Consider the following 16,640-nt stretch of genomic DNA (forward strand, 5'->3'; position numbering starts at 1 on the left):
CCGAAGGTCTTCATATGAGGCTTTTGATGAATATTTCATACTCAAATAAAAAATGTGGTTATTACAAATGTTCAGAAAATGTGGGCCTAAAATCTCTTTAAAGCACTTATTAGGAAATCAAAGGTATGAAGTTGTTACAGTGAAAGTAAGTTGTTTGCATGAATTCCTGTAATTCTTGAATCGGTTTGAATATAAAACCTGCATCATGGACTCAAGGCCTATTAAATGGTTTAAATCTGATTCAGAGTGGCACCAAATGTGAATGACATGCAGTCATGAGTAAAAATATGTGAACAGCCTACGATAAGTCTGGAGGTGGAAGTGTCATGGTTTACCAATGTTTTAATAAAGCAAAGCTCAGATAATTCTCTATCATTGCGATGGATTCTGCCATTTATCTGATGGTACTTGTGGAGCATGAGACCATATGTGAAATTAAAAAAAAAAAAATCAAACAAAACTAAATATTACAGTTTCTCTTAACATAGTCAACCAGCAGCATATAGAGGGATGATCTCCAGTTCTCATTTCTGGTTCGTATCGCATCTTTCTCAGAGAGTAGAGCAGCACTGTATAGTTTATATATGTTTACTTTCTATAAGTGTGTGTCTGTAGGTTTTTACAGGGATGAAATTGCCACTTGATTTGTGGTCTGAGAGGATTAGGCATCCTCCAGGGAGCAAGTCAAGTTTTTAAAGGCAAAGAAAGAGAACCGAGCACTGCTCTCGTTTAACCTCATCCACTGCAGGGAGGTCAAAGCACTAAATCAACTCTTCTACTTTTAGCTGCTCAAGTAATGCAGTCAAGTGTGGGGTCTGTAGATGTGTGTACTTCATTGTCTGAATGCACCTGATGATATATGAAAAAGACATTTGCATAATTTATATAATAAAATTTTTGACCAGTGAGAACAAGATGCCGTTTTTATCGCTACGGGAAGCTACGTTCTGTTGCGTTTTCAGTAATGAGGACCGTTACTGAAAACACATCACACTGAAATTACATCTAAAAAATGTAGAAACAATGCAACTGCTGCAACCAGTCAGTATGACATTTAGCCAACACACAGAGCTCCGTGTTCATTGTGTCCAGCAGTCAATCACAATTTGAGACCCTGGAATTTCACAGCTCAGCCTTATTAGAAAAATTACTTCAGTTATAAATTGTGCAGATACTGTGCATGATCAAGGATTATATAGTTGCTGGAGAAAGGTAAGAAAACATGCATGCTTAAATTGAAGCCCTAAAGAACTGTCATTCCAAAAGAAAAATAAGTAAGCCACACTTTTTGGTCAAGGAACTGCATTTAATTTGCTTCCCTCATAGATGCTAAGCTACCCTGATAAAAACCTGCCTCCTGTTCTATGCTTTGTTTTGTACAGAGAGTCTGGACTCTTGGCTGTTGAGAAACATTTGCTTATTGGAGGTGTGGTTTTCAATTTTACCCAATCTATGTGTGGTTTGGTTGGATTTTGGTTTTCTTATTTCGTGTCAGAGCAAAGCAAAAAGATTAAAAAAAATCTTTAAATTCACACTTTAAAGGTATAGCAAACGCAACATGATGATTAAAGAAAAATCATGTGCAAGCTTACAACAGAAAATATTACATTGGTATATACAGTGCATCCAAAAAATAAATAAAATCCAAAGTATTAACTCCTTTGGATTTTTTACCCCTCTAAAACAAATTAATCATGGTTGGCATTATTTTCAGTGCCTAATATCTACTGTAATATAGACCTTTCGGGCAAAGTAAAAGATTCTGATGGACCTGATGCAAAAAGATGCAGAATTTATTGCATCACTCCGCCATAAACAGTTCCAGGATACAAGTGGTGGAAATTACGGCTACCCACGAACTCAAACTTAAACAAATGGTTACCATTTAGACTCTGGATGCAGATCGATGACATGATGTAGTTCTTGTTTCTATACACAAGGACAAAGATTCATTGACAGACATTGAGAGAATCAATACCTTTGGAAATGTGATCAGACTGAACCTTTTCGGTCAGAAGAAATTAACATTACACTTTCTCTTAACTCACATGTAAAAAATACTTGACAACATTATTGTAGAAGTGGAAAATCTGGTTAGTCTCAGAGGTTCAAAGTCACGGCACAGAGTGAAGCCTTTGATGGAGGCCTTCTCATTCACTGTGGGATCAGCAGAGTCTAATGGCTTCTCATCAATTCCTGCTGTCTGGAGAAGTGTATGTCATGACTCCTGTAACTACTTCTGACAAGAGTGATGAAGCACTTGTTAAACTTGTAAGATTTCAGCAGAGTTTGAAACCTCTGGATATAAATCTGTGCAGAACGGGATGGACAGAGACGGTGAGTGAGGGGCAGACATGGAAGGTGGATGAATGGAAAGGCAAGATGAAGAGCACCGGTGGCTTAGACTTGACTGATCGTAGCACGGAGAGGGGAGAGAAAAGCTAATGATCTCCATCTGTCTTTGAAGGCTGAGACAGAAGAACATTGTTAGGCTTTTGAATAAGGGGGAGAAAACAAACACGTGATTCGCAGACCTGGCACCGTGTGTTGCGTGAAGAGCTTCACTTAAGGCAGCAGGTGAAACATCTCTCAAGGTCAGCTTAGTCCATTAGAAGTGTCGCCCTAATGATTGTTTCTCCCCATTCAGAGTGTTTGTGTAACAGCACGCAATTACTCTGTTTAAATACCAGAGCACATTATATGTTTTAGTATATATTTGTCTTTGTAAGTGTGACTGTGTATTTATAACTTAGAGTGTTATGAGCGAGCATGTATGTGAACATCTTGTGGGCATATTCACAGATAAGACTAATGAATCTTTAATTAGAATTTGGCACAGGCCAGACGTGCTGTAGCATTAGTGGGACTTCTCATGCCAGAACTCAGTATGTGTTTAATGTCTTCTCTTCTCCTTTCTCCAACTAAAGTTTTCAGCTGCTTCATCTATTTATTTTTCTACCTTTCCTGTTTGAGTGGAACGGCGCTAATTTTCAGAAGAAATAATTTTCTGTGGAAACGGGTTACCAGAAAAAAAACCAACAAAAAAAAAACATTTTATGTGCTTTAAGGATTTTGTTTTTAAACTGGAAAGCTTGAAATGACCCTGACTGACTGCGGGAACATTACACAACATTGTATCCAGGTGAAATTTATACTTACACTTTGACTTTATATTTAAATAAAGTCAAGATTTTATTGCATTAGAGCTTAAATTAGACATGCTTCGAAAGTGACTTAAAATAGGAAAGTGTTGTGTCTGAAATTCTAACTTTTTTTGCTCTCTGTCCCTATTAACAGAAATATAATTTAATACATGAAACTGTATTGGAAATATGTTCTGCCTGATTATAATTCTGTCTATGTCAAATTGCTCACGTTGGAAATATGAACTCAGCTCACTTATTTTTAAGTGATAAGATATTACCGAATTAATATAATCACTCATCAGTGTAATAAACTAACGACATTCATTCAAAGCGATGTGATTTTCTTCTTGCCAAGCCGCTCCCGAGAGTTACAACAATCACCTAAAATACAGGCATGCATAAATATAAAAATATGTAGGCTGTAGAGCTCTCAACTTTAAATCTACTATTTAAAAGGACTGTGGGAAATGCTGTTCATTGAAAAAACTCAAGAATCAGTGTGCAGTGGAGTCAAATACGTCATGGGAAGAGGAATTTTAGGTAAAAACAATCAGTAATCATAATTTCAAACAGAAAAATATAAAATAAACACAAACTTTCCTGCAGATATTTGATCCTCTGTGTAGTTTCTCAATTGTTGGTTTGCACTTTTTTGTCATGTTATTTTTGGTGCACAGCTGCTAAGATGTGAAGTACTATATGAAAGCCTAATTTATGTTTGGTTTTGCTTGAAATTATTTATTTATTAAATGGGCTGAGAAAAGAGACAAAGACATTGCCTCGCTCTAGATTCCCAATAAAGTCATTGTTGCAGACATGGTAAGATTCAGATGTTACTGTATAACAACACAGACACTGAATAGAGATAATTTGTAGATGGTAAATCTGAAATTGAATGAAACATGTTTTTGTTTTTTATGGACACATTAATAGCCAAATGGGCAGAAATATAGAAAAATTAGATGCGTCAGTGGAGTTTCTTAAAGAAAAAACAAAATGCACATGCAGCACTGATTTTCCAGAAGAGCAATTTAGAAAATCTCCTTTTCGTATTCCAGTTACTCCAGGACTGAAATTGCATTAGACAATAATTCAATTCATGTAAAATTCAGGGTTATTTTATTCATATCTGAGTCCATTTTGTACCTTTTTATTGCAGCGTTAATACATACAGCTGAGGGAGGAGGTTGGGCAGTTGAGCTGCCGAGGTTGTTGTGGAGACGAGTCAAAGGGAGCCGATGGAGCAGATGGTGGTGAGGTGACCCCGCAGCCTGAGTGTCTGTTCCTCTGCTGCTTCATGGAAAGCTCTGCCTCATATTCAGGTAGCCCACTGGCACTGCCACTGTGTTTACACACCTGGACAGACCTGAGGCTGGTGGGCAGAATAGCAACAAAGGAGAGAAAAAAAGGACAAATAAATGTAACCTTCCAGAGGGATTTTGCGCAGGCCATGCTGGCTGTAATGTGCCAGGACTGTGTTAATCCTGTCCCTCAGGTTTGTATCACCTGCCTTGGCTCTCTGCTGCAGTTGACTGGCTTGGCCTTATGCTCCTGCTCCTACAGAGTGACAGAATGGATACCAGGTCACTAGGGCTTTCCTCTGAATCACCCATTGAGATCAGAGCTGATTACGAGCTAATCCGCTGTAAGAGTAGCTACTGGACGCTTTGGTGGTCAGTTGTTTTTTTCTGGGGGTTTTTTTTTGTTTTTGTTTTTTGGGTTTTTTTCCTTTCATTTCTGAGTCACATTTCCGTTGTTTTTTGCTCTGCTTATCTGCATAAACTCCATGTGGGGATCAATTTAACATTTTGGTCTTTTATTTAGTAGAAATGTCTCCTTTCTGACTGCTACCCCACTGGGTTTTGTTATCTGAGGCTAACAGGAAGGTGTTTTTCACTGCCTGGGTGTGTGGCATGCTGGCCTGAAAGACAACACGTGTTTCTCTGCAGTGTATTTGTGGATCTCTGGGATGTGCAAATGTTTGTGTGTTTGGGAAGCATGTGTTATACTCAGGTTTGCACTAAGGTTACAGTCTGGCAGTCGTACGAGAGCACTGACCTGTATTATTGAATCCGAGAGCTCTGTCTGTAAGCTGTGCCGTGATGGAAGAACACTGTAGCGTAATCTCTAACCATTATAAAACATTAAAGTTCAAGGCTTATTTTCCCAGATGCACCAGACAGCTACACAGACTGCATTGTCCATGCTGCCAAGGAGGGCTGAGGGCACAGGCTGGGTTCAATGGAGGTAAAGTGAAGCTGAGAAAGGCCAAGCTTACTGAGATGTAAAAGTGAAAGTGCCAGGGCCAAAGATGAGGAAAAGATGACAGTGCGAGAAGAAAACATTTTCTCATAGAGACCAAAAAGAAAATACAGTGAAAATGATCAAGTTAGAGGTTTACCTGAAAAAGGATGCCAAACACACTTCACACCATGTGTGTTCATATTTCATCAAAAACTGAGTTGAACTCATCGTCTAGACAGACTTTGATTGCAAGGTGCAAGCGGTGAAGTGATATTAAATCCATCTCTACACTTTTTGTGGTGATCTGTTTCTTTTTCTTTGTGCCAGTTACTCCCAAATGGTTTCTGTGATGTTGAAAACATGGAGGGAGTTACAGAAATTTGACAGCAAGGAATACCCACAGTCGTCGCACTGCAGTGCACTCTGGGATTGTGTTTGCCACCTTTCCACTTCTGTAAAGACATAAACACAAAGACTAGCAGATTTTATTTATTGCAGGAGAAACTACAGTCCATCATCTTGACTAAATCAGACATTTAAGGGGTTAAATCTATATGAATTTGACAAAAGGTAAATTTGTGTCTGCCCCTTCTGCATCCTAACCACAGCAGTCTTACGACACGCATTCATCCTGCAGCATGCCACCACCCGCAGTCAGAGCAGAGAAGGCCTGCTCAACTCACCACATTTAAAATAAATCACATGTGCAAAGTAATTATTTGCCACTGCTACATTCCCACTCCTGACTTGTCTCCAGGTGGGGCCATGTGCCTGAGAGAGAAGCTTTTATACCCAAACTGAGCTGCGATGTAAAGCTGTATTGTTGTAAACGATAGAAGAATTCAACTTCAGTCTCCACCGTTCGACATAAAAAAGAATTACAAAGTCTGATGGTGAATTAATGCACTGAGGCAGTTTTGGGCAAACTTTGGCTGAACTAAGCAAATTTGCACAGAATCATAGAAATAGAGCCCTAAATAACATGTTTAGTTTATCAACACACACAAAAAATATTGATTTTGGGTCTAGTTGCACTTTAAATATGCAAAGAAACACCTGAATGGAATCTGATGACTCATTCACAATAAGCTCTGTCGTTATTTAGACATTTTTTAAGTTCATAGTTCTACGTCCGATATCTACTCTTACGAAATCCTCTATGGACATAATCCTGCCTTGCTAGTTATTTCTCTCCCACCTTTATTTGTGTTTTACATATGTGGTTTCACAATCTTTCTTCCATAACATTGTGATGTGTTCTTTCTTTTGAGCTCAACTCTCACAAGCCTTGTAGCAAAGAATTCCCTCCTGAATTCAGAAAAGTGGATTGTTTATATTTGATGTTATTGTAGTGTAAACACTCTGCATTCAAAGCTCCTAAAAACAATTTAAAGTCTATTTCTGTACTCTTGATCTTTGCTCTGAAGGTAAATTACTTGGCATGAAGCATGTATTAACTGTACCACATCTGAGTGCTGCATTATATGTCACACACACCCAGCAGTATAGACCAAAAGAAATGATGATTGAAGTATTTTGCATGTGTGCTGTGAAGTAGCTTTGTATTTGGCTGAGCAGGCGAATAAGATCAGAAAAACAGCAAGTTGTATGCACACTATCTATTTAATGTTTGAGTTTATTTTCTCACTTTTGAAGCTCTAGATTTCAGTTCATTATTGCCACATGAAAAGAGAAAAAAAATGTTTGTGTGTTTCATCTATTTCAAATTAGTGCTTCAACACAGTCTTATGTGCTAATATGCAAGTGAGTTTGTAATGCTTTCATTTATCTGCTCAACTATGACGCACAAATAGAGTCCATTAAATTCTGTGGAGATTTCCCCTGAATCTTTTATTTTTTTCTGTTTTGTTTCCTTGTCTACTGTTAACTATTCTGCAGATGAACGACATATTTTATGCTCATTTATTTTAAAGACAATGCTCACCTTACGATGCTTATTGATTGAACTGCTTAGTCTGAATACAAGGTGCGTCATCATTATTTAAAAAATGTAATTATTTTTGAAGTTTGAAAATCTGACTGAATGAGGTTGCTGCTTTGCACTACTTTTAGGTTGATTGTCTTGTGTAGCATTGAAAATATTTATAGTCATTCATTGAGTGAACAAGCCAAGTAAGTTCATGTTTTAAGATTTTATTTTATTTTATTTAAGTATAGACAGAGGGTAAGAGCGCAAGCAGCAGAGTGATTCCTGTTTATCATTTTAACATCCAAATGTCTGGTTGGGTCAATATTACAAAGTCTATGATGGTGAATTAGTGCCTCAGAGTCTACTCTGCAGTTTGACTGAAAAGATACTGTTATTAGTCATTTTAGTTATCATTGCACAAACTTTGCAGATCTCCAGGAACGTCTTGTGAGCGTCTGTGCTCAGTCTAGACTTTTCTGAATACACTTGAGGTGTGCAACAATTAATATCCCCAACATGCATCAAAAAAGTGATTAAAATAATAAATAGAAGAAGGAAAGAATGACTATTCCCCTTTTTTATGACTATAGCATAAAACCTGCAGTCATATTCTATAAATTGGAATATTATTAAAATACCACCATTCCTAGTTCTACTCATGATCTGCTCCATCTGCCTCTGTTGTCCTTTTGTAAGACACCTTACCCACATTGCCTGCTGGTGGTGGTCAGAGGGCCCGGTGGCACTGATTGTATGGCTGCACATAAAGGAGCTTTTCTTTTCATATGTTACATGATGATTGTTGTTTCCTTCCTAACTCCAATGCTTAGAGTCAACATTTAAACTCCAGTTGAGTTTTACAAGCAGATTTTAGATGCATGACTCAACCCAAGAAACTGTGGCGCACAAAAGTACATGTGTGCGTGTGTGTGTGTGCACAAATAGATGCACACACACTCACATACTGAGAAGACAGTAGATAACAGTAACTCTGTAATCAATCATACATTTCCCCAGCCCTCCTGTCTTTGTCACTTCTCATTGGTCTTTTATCTTCTGGCTTTTCTGTCACTTTCATCCATCAACAGATATATTTTTAATTGCTCTCCCTGTCGTACTTATTAGGTAATGAATTCTTGAATGTAGCTTCCAGTCGTTTGTTAGCGTAGTCTCATAATGAGCAGTGAGCTGACAGGCAGACATTTAATTTTCTTTTTATTCTTATTTCACAACAGTGTGTATTATTAAAGTCCCACAGCTGGAACTCGACTTTGAGCAGCTTGATTATCGACATATTTCATCTTTAGACAATCTGAGAGCGATAATAAAACCTTAAATGACCGTTTGGCTCAAAAGTGGGTAGTTTTTCTCTCTTTTTTGTGACAATAGACATGTTTTTTTCTGATATTGATGCAAAAACTTGTCAAAGCTGTTCTGGGGAGTGAATTTCACTCTCCTTTTATGTGTTGAAATGTTTTGGCTCTTCCATGGCTTTGTGAGAGAGCAACAGAGCTGAACTGTGATGCTGTGTGATGTGGTTAAGAATGAATATAAGTGCTGTTATTATCTTCCCACAGATGACACCAACAAATTCACTGCTCAGCTGCTTTCATGCGGGAAATAGTATGGTCTGCAACCAAATTCTCTATGCAATAAGGTGACTTTATAAGAAAATCATACAGGGAGGTTATTGCGCCATCAGGTTTAAAATGAAACTGGCTGAAAGGTGACTATAAAACAAAGGAAGGTCACTCTTAATATATGGAGATCTCCTTCAGTATAGTACAGGAGTCTATCAGCCATAGAGGAGAAGTCGTCTTTAGGGACATACAAGGACTTTATATTTGCTCACGTCTCTTTTCACCTTTTTTTTTCTTTCTTTCTCAAGCTTAACTCCCTTTCGTGGGTATTTCTTTTAAAATCTGTGGTCAGTCTAAATGCTTTATGTCTGTGTTGATGTGTCTGCTAGAGTAGTTTTTTTCATTCTATTTCTTCTCACTTTCACCTTTATAGCCAATTTTCTACATCTTTAATGCAAATCCCAGACAGCAGCCCCGCAAATGAGAGCAGTGACAGAAAAACCCCAGTGATCTAAGTGTCTTAGCTCTATCCTTAATTCATTAATTTGATGTTTGCCTACAGTCGGTCACCCGGAATAATCCTTCTGGAAAGTCCACTGAGCTTTGCCACCAAGCAGAATTGGGATTCTGGATGACTGATCACAAAGCGTACGCCCACACAGTCCCACGCTCTGTTCATATATCCAACATGTAGTCCAGTTTGCACAAACATACAGAGCACACACCAGCTGCTCTTTAATCTCACTTAAAACCTACTTAAGTGCAATGAAACTGCGGGATCATTTCATCATATTTACCCACTGGATTTGACTTTTTTTTAGCACAAACATAAGCCCTTAAAGTCTGTTGAATTATTATCATACGTTAATTTAAGAGTAAATCTTTATGAGACGCAGAACATCAATTTGAAAATGGGCCTCCTTTAAACAGATATAAAAGATAATGTATCAAATCAGACTGTGTTCATTACATGGCTTCCAACTGAAAACAACATAAATGGAAAACCGCACAATTGATCAAATAAGAAAAGAAACATTTGTGATTGAAATATACTTAAAATGTTTCAGTTGAATTTAACTGGACGACATAAGATCCTGTTGTGCCTTATTGCAAGCTATGCTGAGTGCAATGAAAGTGTGTGATCAGAAGACGCTGTCTTCAGATTATGACAGATCTGCTTTTTGATTATTATTTATCACCACATCAAACTGGAGCAGACCCCAAATTTCTGCTACAAGGAAATCCAAATACAGAGCCCTAAGAAACACATTCATTATATAATTTACACGTTCAGCAGTACACAGTAAGCCCAACAGAATAAACCTTCATAGAGGCAAACAAGGTGATGAACAAAAACCTCTGGAAGGACGTACAGAACTGACATGTTTCACACAGTTGAAATACTTTTAATTCAAAGTATTTCTTTAATTGGTCGTACACAAGTTTCTTAAACTCTTAGATGCAGAATTTGGAAATTAGCTGAGATCTTTTAGGAACTGAAGCATAAAAGCAGTTATTTAAAATTTGTGTAACTGGGTTTGTATTCTGGTCACATATGGATTGTTTAATATGAATGGAGTTATGAAAATGTATGACAGTGCCATGTGCCTGTGCCATGCTGCAGTGAGGAAAACTATCAATTTAATGTGGTAAAACTACCTCTAAAAAATGTTCCAGCTTTTATAGGCAGAAAAATAGGATATTGACAAGTGCTTTTATAGAAAAATGAAAGAAATCAAATCATAAATCAAATTATATTTGGAAAATTTACTTATATGACATGTATTTTTACCAGTGAAAATAGCATAATATGAACAGGGAATACGTTTTTGGAGAAAAAAACGAAAAAACAATAATCTGTGTTTAGGAAATAAAAATATGATTATGTATGTTATATGGTTTACACAGGAAAATAACACAGGCAAGAAAGCTCTGGTTCTGTGATTCTAGTTTGTCTGTTTTTAGCTCTTATGTGTCTCTAAGTGTTGTGTTTTGAAGGATTTTTATTATGTAGCTGAATAGTTTATTTAAACTGAATAGTTTATTATTTTTTCAGAATCCTCTGCCCCTAGGCTGCTAAAAATCTGTGCTTTACCGTGATGTTTAAAGTGATCTAAAAGCTTAATGAGCCTAGATATTCCAAATGAGTCAATCAGATCCCTCAAAGATACAAATTCAGGACTCCATCGGAATAGTGAAGCTTAAATAATTCCCACATTTTACCCACAGAAATGTCAAATGAGGTTGGGTTTTCTGTAGGAATAAATTGGAATACAAAAACATTTTCTGAGTAGCAGAAAGTTTTCTAAAGCTCCTGCTGATTTAATGTTTTATTTACTTAAATTTACTTGTTAAACATGCACGATTACGTTCAGGGTTAAGTTCTACCTTACAAACATAATCCAGTCTGAATACAAGACGCATGAGGTTCCCGTTATTTTCTTGTGAGGCACAAAACCATTTTATTACAGTTTCCTAGATATATTTGCATATTTAATTGCATTTATAGTCAGTGAGTGCTTATCAATGTCAGCAGAGTCTTTTGGTTGAGAGCACCTTTGAGTCTGTCACTGTTTAAATGGTGGTCTCTCCCGAGCCATGATAATTGATGTATTCCTTATAAAAGAGTGATGATTGAGTTGAGATTTTCTAAAGTAACCACAGTATGCCAAAAGTAGGACAAGGGAATGTGGGTTATGCTTTTGCAGCTTGTTAATGTCATCTTTATAAGAATTTTGACTTTACTTTCTTTACGTGATTAGCACGTTAATCTTTGTTGCGACCTATCGTCCATCTCTTTACCACGTCTGCTTCCCCGCTTGTGTTCCATACACAGACTGCACTCATTTGTATGCCTGGTTCATAATTAGCTATAGGATCACCCATTGTGTAATTATGTATAACAGTTTGATATGTAATTAAAATTGCCTCCGTATCTAGTGTAATTTGTGCTGATCACCTATTAATGGTGCAAACAGTTGTGACTAAACACCCGTGACCGCCCCTCTCACAGATATCACTGAGCTTCAGTCACTATTTACGTACTAGCAGGTGTGACATCTGATCGAACTGATAAGGAGCTAAAACGGTTTTCAGAAAATCATCTCTGGTTGTGGTGAAGTATGTTATTGGGAAGTGCTAAGACAAGAGCTTTCCTATTGATAAAGATTTAACTTCTTTGGTATAGAGTAGTTTGTTTTGCAGAAATACAGAAAGTCAAATGGATGTTTTTTTCTTTTTAGTTTTTGAAGTTGCTACATTTGTTATTAAAAATATGCCTGATCAAATTTAAGTGACTTTTCGGGAGTGGTAGGTCAATATGGTGGTCGTTGGAGGCCACACTTCAAAAATGTCCAACTTGCCTGTGTGCCACTGGTCCACACAGTGGCCTTATGTTGAAATACCATTGCTTTTCTTGTTTATAAGAAATAATAACATTGTCATACAGTTAGTCTTGCTTCAGTTACTTCACCAGCTAGAGAGTAGACTGATTGAACTGAATTTAAGGTGCAGCTTGGGCAAGATAGTTTACCTACATGAAAGTGAAAGTGTTCCTGACTTGTAGACATTGAATCTTGGTGTTGGTAATTAGCTATCAAATGGAAAATGGTGCAACTCTGTTCCAAAACTGTGACTTACTGTTTTTGTGCTTTTAAGTGACAAACTGTGTACCTACATGAATAAAGCTGCACTCTGCACGATATTGTAGTCATTAAAACATGTATTTGTTTGTGCAGTATTGCAATTGCAAAGAACTTGTATCCAGTATTTGGTAGGGTGTTGCATTTTAAGTGCCACTCTGTTTGCCAATTTTATATTTAATGAGTTGCATGGACTCACTGCTCTTGAAAATAATGATACTGAGAATAAATGTTGTTTCTTACATAACTACTCAAAGTGCTACAAAACCACTTCAAGATGTTCCACAGTAATTGATGCTTACAGGTAAAATAGATTTCAGTGGCTAAGATGCTGAAGCTGATGGTGAATAATGAGATGTTGTAATGAAAACTCAAAATACTGATTCTAATTGACATCTGGATCACAATATTCAGAAAGATTCACAATCATACAACTTCCTGATACCTGATATTAATCCTAATTATCTAGAGTAAAATCATGGCCTCCCCTTTTCTGCAGCCAATTTATGGCTGCAGAATACAATGTTTAAACCTTTTTAACTCCAAGGAGTGCCGCCACCTCTGTACAGACCATAAAACTGCAGCATGCTCCTGCATTCCCCAGAGTAGAGACTTAAGCAGCAGGTCTGACATCCACCGTATGGATGATTAGCATCATTAGAGCATCAGCTGCTCCCTCTCTCCGAGGCACACTCTTACACTCTACAAGGGCTCTTCACGTACATAACACTTAGGCAGAAGAAACGGTGTCATGTTTTTAGTAAAGTGATGATGCATTAATTACAAGTAGGTCAGGTGAATGAACCATTATATCTGCAGAAGCTCGAACTGTTGCAATAAAGATGCAGCAGTTATGTTTTGAAATACAAATGTGTGTTTGTTTTGTTTTTTTTCGCATGCCTCAATTTGTGTCCGTTTTATTTTTCAGCTCCAATAACCGTCGACCCACCGAAGATCCTGTTTCCGGCAGAAAATAAGACGACCAACATGGAGACACAACTCGGTAAGACCGTCTTACATGTTTTATTTTTCTTCTTTTTTACATGCTGTTGTCACTGTCTTCTGAGTTGTTCCCCAAATTGAAGAAAATTGATAACTTTACAAATTGTCTTCCCCACACCTCTGGGCAATACACGCAGATCAGCGATAGCACTTATTTGGGAGACGGTGAAAAAGAAAAAGTGGTTTCTGTATATGCTAATTGTGGGTGCTATTATCCCTAAGGCTGTTTTGTCAACAATGAAGAGCCCATATGGTACCGAGGTTCCGTACTCTGGCTTGGCACATTGCAAGGCGGCCGCTTTCTGTCGCCGTTGTTTGTCTTTTTTGACGTGAGGTCACAATGGGACTACCATGTGGGCATGCATGCAAGAGCAAGTATACGAGAGTGGTTTGTTTGTTGCTTTTTTTTTTTTTTTTTGCTTTTTTTTCTCCTGTGACAGCATATTGCTTGATTTCTGGGCACAGTCCTCTGTCCACATGGCGCTTGCCACGCTGTGAATGGCTAATGTGTCTGTCACAGTGCAGCCAATCAGACAAGACTGAGAGGTCTGGAGGATCGGAGAAAGATTGGAAGAGTTTGTGACACAAAGGGGAGGTATGAAGACAAAGCCCAAAGAAGGTCCAATAATTCACATAGAGCCTGCCTTTTGTCTTCAATCTGATGCTGCTGGAATGCAGGTAGTTCATTTGAAATGCCTCCACGGTCGGCTGATCAAGGGTGAAAAATTGCTGCTGTTGATAAACTGACAGGCACAGCCTCACATGTCAGCCGACTCACACCTATGCATGAACAGGTTGCACAATGCGGGCCCTTAAGCTATTTGTGTCATTCGTCTCTATCTTTACTCCACTGAGATTCGGGAAAGTTTCGACTTTTTCCATGAAAATGTCTCAAAATTGTTTAAATCCTCATTGTTTGCTTCGTGACTGTGTTTTTTTTTTTTGTTTGCTTGGGTTGTTTTTGCTGTACTCTGCATAAGTGTGCAGTAAATGGCTGTGGGCTTTTATGAAACTGGGGTGTTTTTTGGGAATTATTTTTAATGAGAAAACAGTTCAAATCAGAGCAGTAGAGGTCAAAGACAACTTGCATGTAGAAACTTTTCTGGGTTACAGCAGGTCAAAATTTCCACTAATAATTATAATTTTAATGTTTAATTAAAAAATGTGTTTTATAAAGATTTAGTTTGTTCAAAACTCAAAGGATCACCTTTCACGCTTTTAGCATCTCAGCATTCTGGAGCTTGTCAACAAGTTTTACCAAGCGTTTCAGACTTTATGTTTGGTTGAACTTGATGAATATTTTTAGGCCAAACCAGAGCATGCCAACTCCCATGCAGTCCTGACTTTTTAGACGCATTTCATAGACGTGGTGAGTTTCTTTAGCCATTTGTTTGGGGGGGGAAAAAACTAGCAGAATGCATAAAGACCCAGCGAACAAAAATATATTGTCGGGTCACTGAATTTCACAATGATTCATAAGTAAACTTTTTGGAAAAATCCTGATATTTAAACAAATACAACTTCCTAACTTGATGGAATGAAAAGGAAAAATCAAAACGTTTGATACCAAAAGAATTTTAGCAAAAGCTACAGAAATTGCTAAAAAAAAAAAAAAAATCCCTGACAAAAAAGCAAATGGAAATCCGACTGAAGTGTCTCACTTCTCATGAAGACATTTTGAATTTTTATTTGAAAAAATTCAAGGTCAAAGCTCAACAAACCTTAAAGATTCAATCTGTCACTGAATAAAAAAAACCATTTGTAACTATAAACCTCCATATGATTGTTTGCAGATGCGTGTTTGATCTAAAACACTTTTGTTTTACTTTTTCTTTGCTTCTCTCAAATTTCAGTGTTTTCATTTGGAAACAAGCCAGTTTTTGATTTGTAATGAAATGTTATTTATCTTTACGCTAAGAACAGAGAGCAAATTAATAACCTTATTTGTCTGCGACTATATGAGTTTCTTAAGTATCTGTGCTTCTGAGATTTCCATAACGGTGACATAAATAAGTATTCTTAATTACTAATTACTCCCTCATCACATTTAGCCATCAAATGAATATCTGAAGTAATCTTTTTCTATCGAGTCCTCTGGACTAATGATATTGGACTTTTTAAAGCAGAACAAATTGTCGGAGAAAGACTTGAGAATCCTTTGAAAGGCAGAGCTGTCTAACTCTCACGAAAAAGGCCTACTCAATCAAGCAGTGGGCTTTTTAATATGGAAACATTTCACTGTTACAAGGAAGAGTAGATTAAATTAAATGCTGGTAATCTTTGGAAGCAAAAATCGCCAGCTGTAGAAATGAAAGTGGTTTGTGTCTACAGCCAAATAATGATCTTAAATCATGTTCAAAGTCGAGAATGAAGGGACGTTGACTGAACCCAGATATCAGTAAAACAATTCATGGCTGGAGCTGAATGGACTACTGACTGCAAGATGATCAGAATCTCCTTAAGGCTGAAAGAGCCAAGACAAGAACTAGAAGATAAATCTAAGATTGACCCAAGCTGTCACCCTCAAATGGAGGGAAACTGGCTTTAGCTAGTATAACACAAGAACCATCCAGCATGAAGCATGCTATGAAGTGGACACTTCTTGAAACGCGAGTGTCACTATTCATGGGGAAGGGATCCATGAATAGTGAACTAAGAGGAAGCTCCCAGAAACAGTTTTTTCCCCTAAAATACAAAGGGAATTGCCTTGTGGTTTACGATTGGTTGAAGACTGAGCTATTTGACAACAATGACAACAAAAGTATTTGGACATGTTAAGGTGGCATAAGTTAAGATTATATCTATGTGGTATTAAAAAAACCATAATTCCAGACATTGAATTTAGAAAACAGGCGATAAGGTTCTGGAAGGTTTTCAATGCCTAATTGTCTTTTTTTGTCTCTAGTTTGAAATGCAAAGACGCTCCATAAGAATAATTTTGCAAACTCATTTCTGAACAGAATAGAACCTGAGTAGCTGGGTTCACTGCCTGATCATTGAATGATCTCACGCTGAAAGCAGAACAGCTTCATTTGTTCACATGGTGTAAAAGGGAATGGCACACCCATCAACAACAACAACAACAACAACAAAAGAT

At 37.4% G+C, this 16,640-nt stretch overlaps 1 protein-coding gene across 5 annotated transcripts in view; it reads left to right on the forward strand.

Annotated features, from left to right (window-relative positions):
• il1rapl1a (interleukin 1 receptor accessory protein-like 1a) overlaps window positions 1-16,640 on the forward strand; it is a 188,448-nt gene that overhangs the window by 114,587 nt on the left and 57,221 nt on the right. For all 5 annotated transcript variants that reach the window (XM_055031848.1, XM_055031851.1, XM_055031849.1 and 2 more), the window contains exon 6: window positions 13,470-13,544. In XM_055031848.1, the coding sequence (XP_054887823.1) occupies window positions 13,470-13,544 (75 nt within the window). The remainder of the gene's footprint in view (window positions 1-13,469; window positions 13,545-16,640) is intronic.

The sequence above is a fragment of the Poeciliopsis prolifica genome, unplaced genomic scaffold (genome assembly GCF_027474105.1).
Source record: "Poeciliopsis prolifica strain line A6 unplaced genomic scaffold, Auburn_PproV2 SCAFFOLD007, whole genome shotgun sequence".
Lineage (NCBI taxonomy): Eukaryota > Metazoa > Chordata > Actinopteri > Cyprinodontiformes > Poeciliidae > Poeciliopsis > Poeciliopsis prolifica.